This window comes from Palaemon carinicauda, chromosome 1 (genome assembly GCF_036898095.1).
Source record: "Palaemon carinicauda isolate YSFRI2023 chromosome 1, ASM3689809v2, whole genome shotgun sequence".
Taxonomy (NCBI): domain Eukaryota; kingdom Metazoa; phylum Arthropoda; class Malacostraca; order Decapoda; family Palaemonidae; genus Palaemon; species Palaemon carinicauda.
In genome coordinates this window covers 103,097,554-103,115,053 of record NC_090725.1, presented here as the reverse complement: position 1 = coordinate 103,115,053, position 17,500 = coordinate 103,097,554, and the positions used below count along the sequence as shown (strand labels likewise).

The following is a 17,500-nucleotide window of genomic DNA, read 5'->3' as shown; positions in this document are numbered from 1 at the left end:
ACTTTCTCAATTAGCCAATTTTTTTTGCAATTGAATTCGTTATATTTTAGCAATTTGGCCGGAATCATTATAAAATTAAGCACATGCACTAAAAGCTATGCCTCTGCATAGAAAGGGTTTGCTAATTTTGTCGTAAAGGTTCAGATTCTATTAATAACTGTTGTCAGTTTGGTGATATTATAGTGTTGCATGAATTCATAATTTCACCCCGAGTTACAACCGCTATACCCCTCCTGCGTCCTTCCATCTACGCTTCGGTGGTTGACAGTAGAATGTTCTTTTTACCTCCCCACAATGATCACCAATAGCGAATTTTATTTAATAATCCATGCGTTAGTATTTTCTGGTATTCAAAGAAAGTTTATAATAACATGTTTTTCGTATGGTAAGTGTAAATTATCTCAATTTAGAAGAGTCATGCAATTATGCAACGTGCAACCGAAAACATGCTCCTGTCGTTGACTTTGTCGGGTGTAGTTACTAAATTTAGAATTATCATCACAGTACTTTATAATCTCTTTATTTGATAACATTATTTATTGACAATATATATATATATATATATATATATATATATATATATATATATATCCAAGGAAGAAATTCACGTTAGTAAATAAGTTTCAAATCACAATATATGGTAATATCCTGAAAACAGTGATGCTATTCGGACAAAATACTTGCAACCAATCAGCTACGAGGAAACTTTTCCGAGCTGAAAGGGCACCTTTGTGAGTGTGTACAAATTAATAAAAAGTGAGTTTATTTACGTAGATCTTTCTTATTCATCATGAACAACTCTAACGGAAGTTGCTCAATGAACTCTTGCGAGTTGCAACACCCAAAATAAAACCAAACTGAATCACATTACCATTGGCTTTGGGTTGCTATCATTGAGTCGATCCCTCTTTCGCTTGCCATGTTTGAATGGCCTTTTGGATGCGGCTCTCTCTCTCTCTCTCTCTCTCTCTCTCTCTCTCTCTCTCTCTCTCTCTCTCTCTCTCTCTCTCTAGGTTATTGACTTTATATCAAAAGATATTTTCTTGTATTTGTCAACATTTCGGACGATTTGAAAGCAAAAGCAACGTATCGACCTCTGCGCTGATCTGACGCACACTATCCGATCTGTGCGGCGGATGGAGGATTATTCCTTCACTCGCTTCTCTTCACTCTTTCCTTTTAGCTTCTCGTTTTGCACTCAATCCTCCGAGGAAGAAAGTCGCGAGGGAAATTGACTCGAGTAATGCATTTTATGAGTTCTTTCATACCCGGCACTGATGCTTGTTATTGCCTACCGCTTGAAGCCGGGGACTATACAGAATTCAGGTTTTTTTTTCTATTCTGTGAAGTTTTTAGGTATTTTGGTAACATTCTCTTCCATCTTCTTCGTCTACTTGTAGACGAAACTTTATAATCACGTAAGTTGCAGAGCAGACATGTGAACGTCAACCAGAGGTACTCCTTCAAAGGAGATGTTTTGGCCTATTGAAAACGTCCCTGCCTAAACATTCTGCCAGGCCGGTGTTCGAGTCACTATTAAGCTCGATAATTTCTTGTAGTCTCTGCAACCTCACCATCCTTTTGAGCTAGGGAACCTATAGGTCTACCTGCTGAGTTATCAGCAATCATCACATGGCTCTCACTGGACATAGCTTGGGTGAAAAAGTGCTTTGACGCTGATCATAGGATATATGGTCAGTTTCTTTAGCATTATCTGCTAACTAGGGCAATATGACTGTCCCCTGCCTTTGCCATTCACGAGTGGCCTTTAAACAAATGAAGAGTCAGTGAAATTAAATATATGTTCTTAAAATTTTGTTTTATAAGAAAATCATTACCGCTTAGCAATCCATGTTTGCCAACTGTTATACTCGTATAAGCAGATGAGCAACTTGGTGGAGTAATGAGAGCTTTGGTTGTGGAGGAAATGCCCCCCTAGATCTCCATGAAGTCACTGGCAGCAGGGTGACGGATTGGGTTTAAGGCGATGGACAAACTTTCTCTTCGGCTTTTACACTTGATGCCTAGCCGTTGATCTTACCAGAATTAGTATGGACCAGCAGGGGTCACTTGCGTTAGTTAGATAGGCACTGAGTATCACAAGGAACTGGCTATCATTTGATATATCTTGCCAACTAATCCTCCATTGATTTAGTCAGTCATGGAAAGAGGACATGACAGATTGGCACCCAGTCCTGTGCGTAGTGGGGATCTAAGAATCTCCCCGTTTATAAATACTAAAGAAATATTGAAAACTGGTAATTGGAATGTTAGAACCATAAATCAGATTGGGGAGTTACAGCAAGTTAAGAGTGAATATATGAAATATTTTTTGGATATTTTGACCGAAAATGAATGACTCTTAGACTACTTACAAGATTATTTTGTAGAATGTGGCATGAAGTGGCAAAACCTGATGAATGGGAGTTAGGAGCGTTGGTGAAAATAGCAAAAAAAGGAGACCTGACTGACTGCAAATTAGTTACAGAGGCATAATACTTACGTCAGTTGTTATGAAAATATATAGTATTCTTATTCTACAGAGACTGGAGAAAAAGATTGATGAAAAGCTGAAATGAACTGACCAAATTTCCTCTTTTAGATATGTTTTAGAGTAATGTTGTTTGAACAAAGGTCTAACTGTGATTTTACATTTCAGGAAATATTTTAAAAATTATCATGCTGTCTGAGGAAGGATATACCAGTAATTTTACCCCTTTTGAAGTATAGTAAATGTTATAGAGTGTGTCTGAGCAAAGACCTGAATATAGAAATTCACTTTTGATGCCATTTGTGAACTATGAAAAAGCCTTTGATAGTGCGCACCGGCCAAATTTGTTGAGAGCGCTTCGTTATTATGGAATCCCTCTTAGATATGAGCATAGCAAGTGCAAAGTTAATGTTGATGGAGTCTTATCAGTTGAATTTCCAGTGAACAGCAGAGTATGTACTTCTGGGGAATGTGTTGTCACCTATTTTGTTCATCCTCATCATGGATTTTGTAATGTATAGAACAGCCAGAGATGGTGGAGAAGGATGGGACTGGATTGGTGATAGGAATTGAGCAGACCTAGAGTATGCTGATGATGCTCTCCTTGTTAGCAGAACACCACAGAATTTGCAATGCTTGCTTACCAAAATGCATGAAATATCACACGAGGTTGGGCTGAAAATAAATAAAAGAAAGAGAGATGATGAGATCCGAGTATGCAATGGAAGATGAAATATCATTGGAAGGAGAAAGGATTAACGAGGTAGAATCATTTAAGTATTTAGGAACTAGGATCGCCAGTACAGGGTCTTTGGAAAATAGAGTTCAGTGAAAGCTTGAAAAAAGCTAATCAGACAATGGCTAGGTTAAGTAAAATTTTGGAATCAAATCGCCTGATATTACATATAGAAATTAGACTATATATTAGTTTAGTGATATCGGTGTTACTCTTTGGACATGAGTTATGGTATGACAATGAAAGAATCTCCAATAGATTTAGTAAATTTGAGGAAAAAGCCCTCAGAAGGATATTGGGAGTTAAATGGCAGGACAGGGTTAGAAATGAAACTATAAGAGAGATTACTCGTGTACCATATGTTGATGAGATCATGATGAGGGGTAGATGGAGATGGTTTCGGCATGCTATTCGCACTCCCGTAGAGAGATTAGTTCACCAAACGTTCAGCTGTGCTTCACAAGGTACTAGAAAAGTTGGCTGAGGACTATGAAGTGCAAAATAGGAGATGATGAATGGAGAAGTATTGAATTAAAAGCTCAATAGGCGTAGGAGGAGATGATGATGATAAGGATGATGATGAAACCATTACTGTTATCGTGATTGTTAAGGAGGGAGCAAACATGGCTTGACAAGTTTCATAGCCATCGATTTGATGAAAGAACATACCGAACAATAATTCAATTGCTGAGTCAACAAAATAATGATTGTGTCTCTTCTCTCAAAATAAAGATAGAATGATACTTTCATCTTTCATATTGTTACTCTTTTATGGAAGTATTACTGCAGAAGAGGATCTGGCGACCTTCGATGAGAGGTAATTGATTGGCGACAGATTTTGTAGATCCATTTTTCTCCAACTCAGTTTTTCCCTTCCAGAAATTGAAAAGATCGCTCTCTTTGCCTCTCGACCCATTTGAATGCGTTCTTTTTTCAAGGCTTATGGAGAGAGAGAGAGAGAGAGAGAGAGAGAGAGAGAGAGAGAGAGAGAGAGAGAGACTTTCCAATATCACCAACCATATACAGACTTCTCTGGATACTTATTTGATGGAAATTCATCAATATTGTTCCACAAAAATAAATTTATAATGAAATGTTGACAATTTTCTGCAAAATCATTCTGCTATCAATGGTATTGGTACTGTAAGAGAGGGTCAAGATGACAGTTCCTGTGTAGACACAATTATTCTGCATACTTCAATGAGAGCCAGCAGTGAGAGAGTATGGGTAGGGCGTGTTGTATTACCGTCGACTACAGGCAATGGTCTCGTTGTATAGAGATTAATATTATTCCTATTATACAATGTTATTATTCATGGAGCTTAAGAGTTTATTCACTTTACCTTTGCAACATAAAGCCGTTTCACATTCCCAAAGCCATTGAAGCTTTAAATGCTAGATAATTCTGAAATCTCACACTGCATATAACGTTCACCAGCAGCGTATCAAACCCTTTCATACACATTGCACCATTTTCGCTCTTACATATCAATAAAACCATTTATTCACCATCAGCTAACAAGATGTCTTCCTCTGACTTATCATCTATCGCCAAGTTTTCACCAATTTTTCTTCGATATCAAGGAAAGGAGAATCCTCCCCCATATGATAAAGAACAAGTGCTTGGCTATATGTGTGTGTGTGTTTCTTTCCTGTCACGCTGAGTGACATTACCAAACGTATGGTTATGACAACTCGGTTTCTCCCCATTCCTTGGGTAGGGGGAGATGAGGTAGTCATACTCCGGTGAGGGTGGATACCCCAAGAAGTACACTGAGAACCCAGAATCTCACACACATTGCCCAAACTGCCGTGTTGTAGTTAGGAAAGGGGGGTTAGGAAGAGTGGAATCTGTGTTTGTGCATTCCTGTCTAAACATTTATCAACAATTTTTGACGAGTCACGTACATGAGCATTATACATTCAGCGAGAATTAAAAGTATTATTACAAAAAGTGGCCCATGAGAGAGAGAGAGAGAGAGAGAGAGAGAGAGAGAGAGAGAGAGAGAGAGAGAGAGAGAGAGAGAGAGAGAGAGAGAATATGGGTGGGTGAAATCGACTAAAAATATTTCTAAAACCACAATTTTTTTTTCCGGATTTCCTTTTCGAATAATGAAAAACATTTCTCTGGAAAAGGACGCTCGTCTTCAAATCGAGATTTAACAGAGGAACGTCGATGGTTGTGACGTTTAATCTCAGTGTGAATAGTTTTAGTGAAAAAGGAAAACTTTCATTGTTTGGGTCTGAGGGGAAGGGGGGTGGGGTTGGGGGGGGGGGGGTCATTGCTCCCTCCATCAGGACCTTATTAGTCTAAGTATGTAACAAAAGAATTTTGAAACTTATTTTGATTTTGATTTATAATTTTTTCTAATATTGTATAAGTTCCTATTTAGATATTTTTATATTTTACTAATATGATAATTAAGCATATAACGTAAATTGATATAATTTGATTGCATTTTTATTGTAAAAGACGGAAAAAAGTTCCATTCATTAGAAAATATAAAACTTTTGCTTCTGATGTAATCGAAAACAGTTCCAACTGGAGATCAGGAATACGAATGTCAGTGTTTGTTAATGCCACTGGACAGTTAATGGGAGTTTTATTCAAGAGATATTGACCATTACAATAATGTATGAATTGTAATCATTTAAATGGCAAGCGAGAAATGCGATGGCCTTTGAAAAATACCTCTGACCTCATCGGGTTTAATAACAAAGAGGAAAATGAGTCCGCTCTGGGAGTGACCGAAGGGGGTCAGAGAGAGCCGGACAAAAGATAATCGCCCACTGAATTTCATCCTCTATTTCGAAGAAGGGTCATTTATGTTTGCGCAAATGGTTTCCAATTTCCATCTGCTTTCAATTTCATTTCCCTTTCCCGAGTGCCACAAGACACATCAGTTATTTTACTTCTAGGCGTTAATTGATCTGATGCTGTAGACTGACGTCGCAATGAAAGTATTTCCCTGCATTGGGTATAGATCGTTATTTATCCAAAGTAAGAGCAATCTGGATGCAAAAATGCAATAGGAAATGCAACCGTTTCTAGTCCACTGCAGGACAAAAGCCTCAGACATGAATTTATTCATGTCTGGGGTTCGGTCAGTTTTCATCACTACGCTGGCCAGTGTGGATTGGTGATGTTGGGAGACTTTAGTATGTTTGCTTACAGCAAACCAACCTAGTATGGGTGTCCCTGACTACTACAGCTTTGCTGCTCATGGCGATATGCAAACCCTTTTATGCCGTTATGGCATCCCTACTCAGAATAGAAAGGGTCCTCGGTTAGATTTCACCGGTCGTCTCTAATTTGAACTTTTAATTCAATACTTCTCCACTCATCATTTCCCATTTCAGGCTTCATAGTTCTCAGCCATGTAGGCCTTGGTCTTCCACAACTCTTCTAGTGTCTTTTGGATCTCAGTTAAACGTTCTTTGGGAATGCGAAGAGCTTTCCCAAACCATCTCCATCCACCCGTTACCCTGATCTCATCCACATATAGCACTCGATTAATCTCTCTTATAGTTTCATTTCTAATCCTGTCCTGCCATTTAACTCCCATTATTCTTCTAAGGGCTTTGTTCTCAGATATACTAAATCTGTTGGAGAGTGTTTCATTGTCATACCATGACTCATGTCCATGCAGTAACACAGATCTCACTAAATCTATTTATAGCCTGAATTTTATATGTAATTTCAGGCGATTTCATTCCCAAGTATTACTTACTCTACCCATTTTCTGATTTGCTTTTTTCAATCTGCCACTAAACTCCTATTCTAATGACCCTGTATTGGAGATCATAGTTCCTAAATACTTAAGTTATTCTATCTCATTAATCCTTTCTCCTTCCAATGATATTTCATTTTCCATTGAATATTCCGTTCTCGTCATTTATGTCTTTCTTCTATTTATCTTGAGCCTAACTTCGTGTGATATTTCATGCATTCTGGTAAGCAAGCAATGCAAATCTTATGGTTTCCTGCTAATAAGTGCAGCATTATCAGCATACTCTAGGTTAGCTAATTTTCTATTACCAATCCAGTCCAATCCTTTTCCACGATCTCCAACTGTTCTAAGCAGTACAAAATCTATGAGGAGGATAAACAACATAAGCAACAACACATCCCATTGGAGTGCTCCGCTGTTCAATGGAAATTCATTTGATAGGACTCCACTAACATTAATCTTACACTGCTATGCTCATGAACATACTTAATCAAATTTACATATTTAAGATGAATTCCATCATAATGGAGGACTCTCCGCAAAATTGGCCGGTGCACACTATCAAAGGCTTTTCCATAGTTAACAAATGCTATTAAAAGTGGATTTCTATATTCTACAAATTGCTGTACCAATGTCTTAAAATTAAAATTTGATTAGTACAACTTCTACATTTTTAAAATCCTGCTTGTTCGTCTCTCAGCTTTTCATCAATCTTTCTCTCTATTCTCTTCAGAATAAGCATAGTATATATTGTCCTGACAACTAGCGTAAGTGCGATGCCTCTCTAATTATTACAATTTTCACCAACAATAGTGTTTCGTTTCTACCGATTTCATACACCCCTTTCTCGGAAACATGATTTGGAAATGTTTTGGAATATCTACAGGCATTTATAAGAATCTATATATCAGTGAGGATACGACTCTCTCTCTCTCCCTCTCTCGCTCTCTCTCTCTCTCTCTCTCTCTCTCTCTCTTTATATATGTATATATATATATACTGTATATATATATCTATCTAGTTATCCATCTATCTATCTATCTATCTATCTATCTATCTATATATATATATATATATATATATATATATATATATATATATATATATATATATACGACTAGAAAATTACATCAATTCCAGAGCTTCCAAACTCACCTGCTTTATATTAAATAATGTGATACACAAGAGAATACCTCCGAGCTCTGAGAATGATACGAAACTCCCAGACGATAATATGTATGAACACTGAATATTTAAAGGTTCACTTAAGTTACTCTCAAAACAAGAGCTGGGTGATTACTTTACCTTTAACGGAAAGTGTTCTTAAATCTACCTCTTACTTTGGTTTTTAGTCAGGGGATGCGAGCAAGTTACTGAATTAATTTTTGGTTTTCGAAATAATAAACACTTTACAAAAATATATGTATTCTATAAAAATAACAGTTAAATGATTAATACCAAAAATAAATCTCTTGAAATTTAAATATGAACTAGGCCTCAGACTTAAGACAAATTTGACACTTTAAGAATTCTACAATGACTTGTTTCACTAGAAATTAATTTATGAAAATATTTGATTTTAACAATTAATGAAAAAGTTGACACTTTAACACTATAGTAAATAAACAGTAATTACACTTACATATACATAACTGTTACTTTTATGTCCTTAGGGTTCACACAAGGTTACTGAACGGTTAAACAAAAATAAATACACTTCACTTTTTAACCAAATCTTACAGGGCCTGTCACAAAAATCCAATAATCAAATTTTACAATCTCACCTGTATTCACAAATATACTGAACTTCTTCCAAAATAAAAAATTAAAAAAATTCCAATGTTGAACAAACACTATACACATTTAAGATAAAACACTATGCATGTTTGAGAGGAAACACCATGCACATAGAAAAGAAAATACGTATTGGCTGGATAGATGGTGGAGAGAGAACTGGCGGACGTTGGCTCTTTCAGAAGGTCAGGCTAAATCTCTGGTTCCTATGGTATTGCTAGGCCATTTATATATCATCTTAATTCATTCTGGAATCTTCCAGTTCAGCCTTCTAGAAGCGTGGGAGCATGGTCTAGCGGCGGCCTCTCACGACGTCAGGTTGCCAACTTGACTGATTGAATTAGGGTCCATCTGTCACCCAACAAGGCAGCACTCAGCTAACTCCGCCCACCTCCTCTCCTAACACTAAAAAAAAAGAATAATTTTTAGTCTAGAACCTCCATGCATTTTGCAAACACGTGGAAACGTGATGAAATCCGTATCATTTGTCATACACCATACCTCGTGTGTGTCATCCATACTTTTTAACAAGTTACATAAGACTTCGTAACAAAACTACTTGAAATGAAAATTTAATTCTTTAAAATGACGTAAATTTTCATATACCGAACTGAATGAAAATACAATTAAATAATTAACGACAGTCTTATGTAATTTACATACTGTACATTTACTTAATCCTACATGAGTGGAACTACCTTACAAGCTGGCTATACATCTCTTAAATACACAAATGAAATACGGGATTAGAATAATATAAGCTCATGTTAGACCAGCTACGTAAAATAGCTCCCCCCAAAAAGATTATTTATTCCCTACCAGAACCCAGCGATTCAGCCTGAGATAAATAATCTGCAACCACGTTCTATTTTCTGGATATATGCTTTACATTAATACAATGTGGTTGCAAACATAATAACCATCTAGTTAACCTTTGATTATTACTCTTCATTTTATGAACAAAAGTTAAAAGACTGTGATATGAATAAACCGTAATTTCTTTATTCTGTGGTCAATTTACATAAATTCAAACTTCCTTATCGCTGTGATTTGCGCTAGCAGTTTCTTTTCAACTGTTGAGTAGGCGCGTTGATGCTTCTTCAGCTTCGACGACAAACAGACGGGGTGAAGAATTCCTTCTTTGACTTCTTGCAATAGAACAGCTCCAATCCCATTGTTCGACGCATCCACTTGGATAAGGAATTTCTTGTTGAAATCCGGTGCTTGCAATATCGGTCTCGAAGATAATAGGATCTTTAAATTGTCGAAGGATTACTGGCACTCGCTGGTCCATACAAACTTTTTCTTGGGTCTAGTCAAATCTATCAAGTGAGCAACTACAGCAGAAAAATTCGGACAAACCGGCTTTAGAATCTTGTCATCCCTAAAAACGTTGTAATTGTTTCCTCGTTGAGAGGGGGGGGGTGAAGTTTTCCTTCTTCATGGGGTTTTGATAATGTAGGTCCGGTCACTGATCTCCAAAATCTGGAATGGTCCTTGGAACATATTGGTGAGAAGGAATCTCCTTATCGGAAAGAAAACCAACACCGGTTGTCCTACCGCAAAGTTTCAGTTCTTACCTTTCATACCAAACCTTTTCTTAATTTTTTCTTGGCTTGTGTTCAGGTTTTCAAGCGAAAAGTTTCTCATTTCACCGACTCTTTTCATTAAATTCTTGACATATTCTCTATCCGTTTCCTCTCGATCTTTTCATTTTTCTACCAACATTTTAAACAGTCTTTCTTACTTCTTGTCCAAACACCATTTCATTTGGGCTACATCCCATGCTTTCTTGATAAGCATTGCGTACCTCAAATAACATCAAAAGTAGGCCAATGTCCCTTTCATTTCCTGTTTCATTGTAGTACTCTGTTAACATACTCGGTAGGGTTTGATGAAACCTCTCTAATGCACCTTGGGTCTTCGGGTGATAGGCAGTTGAGAGTTGTTGTCTCACATCAAATAGTTTCATCATGTCCTGAAACAATTTTGACGTGAAATTTGTTCCTCGGTAACTGTGAACGATTTCTGGAATACCAAACTTGGTAAAAAAGTCTAACTTCTCACTATGACTTTGGCACTAATTTTCCTGACGGGTATGCCTTCTGGGTATCTTGTCACTGGACACATTAAAGTTAACATATATTCGCGCCCTTTCTTCGTTCTCAGTAACTGTCCACTATGTCGATCATTACCTTGCTGAAGGGTTCTCCTCATACTTCAATCGGGTGTAAGGGAGCTTTCTTGATGTACTCGTTAGGCTTTCCAGCCATCTGGCAATCATGATATGCACTGCAAAACTGGCTCACATCCTTATGCATGCCAGGCCCGAAAAAGTGTCTCATAATCTTCTCCGTCGTCTTTCTTATTCCAATGTGTCCCGTCTCATGCACTACTGCAATCGCCTGTCTTTTCAATGGTGTGGGTATCAATATCTGATGGTATATGCCCCATTCGGCATTCCCAGGGATATCAACGGGTCTATGCTTTCTCATAAGAAATCTATCCTTGAGGTAATAACCGGTGGGAGACTGCTGCACCTTTGTGTCAATCACTACACGGTACATTAATTCCGTTAACGTTGCAGCCTTCAGTTTCAATCCTATCAGCCTTTGCTGACTCACTTGTCCTACTTGTAATGCTGAGTTTTCTATTTCTTCCAAAACTATTGTTTTCTTGTCTTCTTGTCCATTCAGCTTTTATTCCTCTTCTTTCAGGCTCTCTTGGGAGCTCTCCTCTTGCGTAATATCATGGGAAACCTCTTCTTCTGTAAATAAATCTTCCAAGTTCACTGTTCCTTCGGTTTCTCTATCTTCTGCAGCCTCATCCTTCATAATACTCCTAGTCATCACACAACTAGGAAACGAGATACGGGTAGTCCTTCTTGAGTTCAGTCGTAGGACTATACTTCAGTGGTTTCTCCATTATAATGGGACAATACACAAACGACGCTCTACCAACCTCATTACCCAGGAGGACGTCTACTCCCTCGACAGCCAATGAATCCTTTACCGCAGAATCAAAATGACCTGCCACCAACTCGCATGGCAGTTTCAAATCGCAAATAGGAGTAACTTCCTCACCTCCTATTCCCTTCAAAATGACGGAATCTCCTATGAGAGACGGTTTCACCAATGGGTGCACGCCTCGCGTTGCCACACTATGGTTACATCCTGTGTCACGCAATATCTTGACCTGGATTTGCTCACTCCCATCCAAAGCGGCTAACATACCTTCATAAATATATAGTTTAAAAGTATCCACGATTTTTGGGTTTGTCCTCTTCGTCGTGTAAACGTTAGCTAGTTTATTTTCCTCATCAACCTTTCCCCGTTTGATTCTTCGTCTTCGTATTCTGTGGAGTTGAATTACCCTTAACTACTTGGGCTACTGCTTTCGGTTGGGTTGATCAACATTCCTTACTGATATGAACATTTTAGCCAAACTTATAACAGACGATATCAATATTCTGCAAGTCTTTCACAACACCTGAAGGAGGACGATTCGATGGTTTTTGTTGTGGTACTATCAAATTCTGCACATCTGCTGTGGAATAGTACCAATGGTGCTTCCGCTGTAACTATTGAACTTGTTCCCATAATTATTAATGGTTTCCATGGTTCGTAGAATACTTGACACTTGGTTGGAACGACGGTTAAAATTTCATACCTGAGGCGGTTTCACGACTGATAATGTTATAATCTTCACTCATCAAAGTGGCCCTACCAAATTTCTTCGCCTCTCTTTTTCTCAAGTCCGTTCGATTATGTTTAGTAATTCCTCGTTAATATTATTCCCGCACTATCAATTCTTCTGAATCAGCCATCTCTCTCACTTTGGCAGCATTTTAACCATCTCTTAAAACAGTATATATGTATAAATAAATGAATATATATATATATATATATATATATACAGTATATATATATATATATATATATATATGTATATATATATATAGATTATAGATATATATAAATATAGATATTTAGATATATACATATATATATATATATATATATATATATATATATATATATATATATACACTAGGGTTGGCATGGACAGATAACCGGGTACCTACCCGCTTTCCCGCCCCGGCCAAGTTTTTTAATCTAAAAAACCAAGGAGGGATTTAAAAAAAAATTTTTTTTAGCTATATCCTGCTTATAAATCCATTATCATTGTTCTATTATGGAACTTTTAGTTTAATACATAATATAAATTAGAACCAATATATTGTAAACATTTTTTTTAAATTATGGAAGGTATAATAGTATAGTTTTCTAATTTAAATAAAGGGCAGGTTTTTATCTTTGTTTTAGCTGTTTATTGCTATAGTGATGTATATTATTATGGTACTATTGCGTAAATTTTAGTGTGATACATAATGAAGAGTAGAATAGTATATTTAGAAACTCAGTCTTTTTCTTATTTTGATGTTTGGCAATCAGCCCATTTTCTTCAACTTAAGTATTTCATGTTGCAGCATGTTGTAATGAGGATCATTGTATTCTTCAATCTAAGCTCACATGTCCCAGAATTAACAAGCTATCAATAATAATACAGTCAGCCCTCCTTAGCAGCTGGGTTAGGTAACAGAAACAGGTGAGAATCCGCTAATACTTGCTGTCCTAGTGTGAGTTAACTCCTAACGTACCAACTCACTGCCCTTTGCCTACGAACGGTCGATTAACACCCGAAGTTCTGCCTAATATTATTTTACTTGTTTTCTGTCACAATATAAGTATTTCATTAATGAATGAACACATTCAGTAAGTGTACAGTGCATGTGAACGTGTACTATGTACATGGTAAGTAAGATGCACATAACATGAGACATTGCCACACTTATACCTTCATATGGGGTTTTCGACAGGTCGACTCTTGCCAATCGAAACTCACCGTACTCATAGCTGACATCTACATAACTACTGTAAAGTATAGTATTTTGTATACAGTACTCTACAGTAGCTAATATAACAATAACATTGCTGTATTACACAATGAATATACTAATACAATAAAAGCTTCATAAAAAGTCTCAGTAAAGCACTACTAACCATTTATGTACAAAGTTTTACTCAGTAAGTTTGAGGCATGATGCAACTCTTTGAGCTGTTCACTGTTTGCCGCATGGGATAGCGTAATGTACAGTACATATCACGTGTTTTACTAAAATTGCTAAAAGCACACTGGATATTTACAGATTTTTACATCACAATGTGATAGTACACAATACAGGCCAAAGCGGATGTGCGCACAAAGAAAAACGATGCAAGGCTTAAGGCCTTGTGAACAAGACATGGGGTATTGCGCTGTGTGGAGCAGGGTTGCCAGATGACTTGCAGTGCATTTGGCCAAATCTTTATTGAAAATGGCCAAAAATAGGCCAAATACTAAAAATTTCGTACATTTCCCTCAAAACTGAAAGGTTTCAAAATAAATGGGTTTAATAAAGACAATTAAAGAAAAACAACTTACTTCAGTTTATTTTTGATTACAGGAACATTGCTAAGTCTTCCTGTTCTTCCAAACTTTGTTTTGAAATAGAGGCACCTGAAGTTGTACTGCCATAGGAATAAAGAATTTCTAACTTAAAGTTATCTAACATTCTTGGTGTGATGCATAAATCTTTGCAGCAGATTGAATTTTAGAGGAGGTATGCTCTGATTTTAATGATTGCATATAGAAGGTCGGGTTGCATTTGGTTTCTAGGCTTTGTTTTGACTGAAGTTACAAGGGAAAATAATCGTTCCACCACAGCATTACTGGCTGGTGTGACGAAACAAGTGCATAAGTTGCCAACTCTTTCAAGTTCTGATGATGATAGATACCAAACCAAAATTTTACTGTCTTCTGGAATTTCATTATTTTCAAAAACATTTTCCATTTTCAAATCCGTTAGGTTAATTTCCCTATACTGTTGTTCAATTTCATCCAAATTATTTTGAGCTAAATGCAATATAGGTAAATCTGAAAAAGACCCTTTGTTATTTGACTTAGTACTGTTGCAGGATTCAAAAAGGCAAGATTTTTAAACACTTCAGTTGCATCACACAATCTAAAATGTAGTTAATAAATAGCTTCAATAATAAACATTCGACATCTTTTTTTCATGTCAAGGACTTTATTTTCTTCTTCAACAGCATGCTGTCTAACCTTGAAGTCATTGAGATGTCAAAGAATTTCTTGCTTAAATTTGGCTCCAAAATCAATTTCTTCAGTGAGTTTTTCAGTGCCATCATAATTGTAGATTCTGTTGCAAAGAGTTTTTCTGAGCATCTCTAATTCATTAGATAGCTTATACGGATCTGTCTTAGTGGCCTGGAACTTTGCATTGACAGCTTCAAGGTCTCTTATAATGGGTGTGGCAAACACAAAATATAAGTAATTAATTTTATCACATAGCATTTCTTTTAATAATCTGGCTTTGTATTTTGTAATTGTGTGACCAGTATTTTCCGAGGCTGCAAAATAAGCCTTCAATTCTTCCCAATTTAGCAAGATATTCAACATCACCTTCCCTTTTACAAGCCACCTAACTTTAGAATCCTTCTGAAAAGGCAATGGTGCTTGGTACCTGCATTCAGTTTCAGAAGGTGGATTTAATGTCTCAAATAGAGATTTGTATTCTTCTCTACGTAAGTTACTGTTTGAGAACCAAAGTGGTGTCTCACTTATGAGGAATCCAAGGCTAGATGGGAGTTTTTCGAAAGCATGTCGAATGCATAAAGCTAATGAATGACAAACACACTTCATTTGTGTGGAGTTTGGTGCAACATCCTTGATTCGAGTCCAAACTGAATTTTTAGACCCGACCATAGAAGCAGCTCCATCACTGGAAAATCCAATACAATTTTCAAAGTTCATATCGTATTCACGCAACTTGATCTTTAGTAACTCAAAAAGAGATTCTGCTGTTGCTGAAGATACAGGAAGCATGCCTAAAAAAAAAAAAAAACAGTTTTGATGCCTACATTTTCAGAGAAGTATCTTACCACTATGCATAAGTGCTTTTGTATTGCAACATCTGTTGATTCATCTATGAGTAATACAAATTTCTTGTCTCTTATGTCTTCTTTCAAATCTGCCTGTAATGCTACAGTGACTACTTTTTTTATATATATATAATCTGAGTGCACTTAGTTCGATGCAGTTTTGTAAGTTCTAGAACACTTCCCTTCCCGTAATCTTTAATCACATCACTCAAATGATCGATAGCCATTAGTGAACAGTGACAAGTAACTGCCACCGCCAGTTTTATTTCTGCCTTTTTAACCTCTTCTGACACCGTATCTTTCTTTGTCACTGCCACAAATGATGCTAGATAACTTTGATTCAAACCGGTTATCTTAGATTTGTGTTTAGAGGAAGTTTAATGTTGAGTAAAATTGTAAAGTTTACTTTTCATTGTGCAATGACAGATTTTACAGAAAGCATCCTCACTATTTCCAGGTGCTTTTTGCAACCACATACTTCTTTTCCCATTCCTTCTTGTATTTTATATCACTGTCGTAAGACGCCTTCCACTTCGGCATATTCAATTGCTTGAACACAAGTGATAATCCACAAATGTTAGGGGCGCACACAGCTGTTACAACATTGAACCACAGCTTTTTTATGCGTCATCAATCGTCAACATTTACATAACCAATGCATTTCGCGGGCGGGCGAGGTCGCGAGACCAAAGATTCAAAGCATGTTCAGGAGTTGGGTTGGTTTTATACACGTCTCATACATGTAATATCAAATTATTGCTCACATTCACAGTGAAAGACTTCATTTTCTTACTGCTCTCCTATTTACATTTAACATATAGTAAAATTTCATATTGTTGTTAATAAAGATAATTAAATCGCAACTTAATGTTATGAATTATGTAAAAACTTCAGAATATGGCCAAAAAATGGCCAGATTACGAATATGGCCTAATGGAAAATTTAATGGCCAACAGAGTTTCAAAAAGGCCAATTTCTCGATTTTGGACATAAAATGGCCAATACAGCATTTGTGATGTTTCTCTCTACACACTGTGGAGAGGGAAACATCACAAAGCATGCCGAGTGCTAAGGAGTGTGGTCAGTTTGAAATGTTTGGGTTGTGAAAGTACCTATCGCAACACCGTGAATATGTGATTTTTATTTAGTAGGTTATACGGTTGTCTATATCGCGAACAATCAAAATCACGGAGAAAGAACCCACAAATAGGGAGAGCTGACTTTATATAACATGTCAATCCAATAAATGTTTCATTGGAAAAATGAAATCAGCCGCAGTTAACTGTAATGAACTAAAGAAAAAACAATAGGCAAGGTTAATAAGGTTTATCATATAGATTAGGCATTTGGCTTTGTGGTTTCTCTTTACTGTTTCCCAAACTTTCCATAGTAGGCCTAAACTAAAGAAGTCTTAATCACCATATATACCTGGTACTAGTCTGAATTAACACTTAAAATAAGGGACTGCAACATTTGTACTGACTGGACTCAAAATTGGTTCTTTTACATAGTAGGAGACATGCACGGCTCACTCATTTTTATATTTTTCTCTTAATTTTTCAAGGATTATGAGGAGATTGCTGAAATACAAAAAACTGAGGGCATAGGAGTATTACTAGATTTAAATAGAAAAGGTAAAGAATCAATTGATGATTTTAACCTTATTCAATGATTTACAGTTATGGAATCAATACATGGATGCTGCCCCATACACACACACACACACACTCTCTCTCTCTCTCTCTCT

General features: G+C 36.6%; 2 protein-coding genes across 2 annotated transcripts in view; both read right to left on the bottom strand.

The window, feature by feature from the left end:
• LOC137650425 (dehydrogenase/reductase SDR family member on chromosome X homolog) overlaps positions 1-17,500 on the bottom strand; it is an 833,317-nt gene that overhangs the window by 223,174 nt on the left and 592,643 nt on the right. The gene's annotated exons all lie outside the window — the stretch shown is intronic.
• Positions 14,933-15,697, bottom strand: LOC137652066 (zinc finger BED domain-containing protein 5-like). The gene has a single exon (XM_068385299.1). It carries the CDS (start codon positions 15,695-15,697, stop codon positions 14,933-14,935), a length of 765 nt encoding a protein of 254 aa, XP_068241400.1.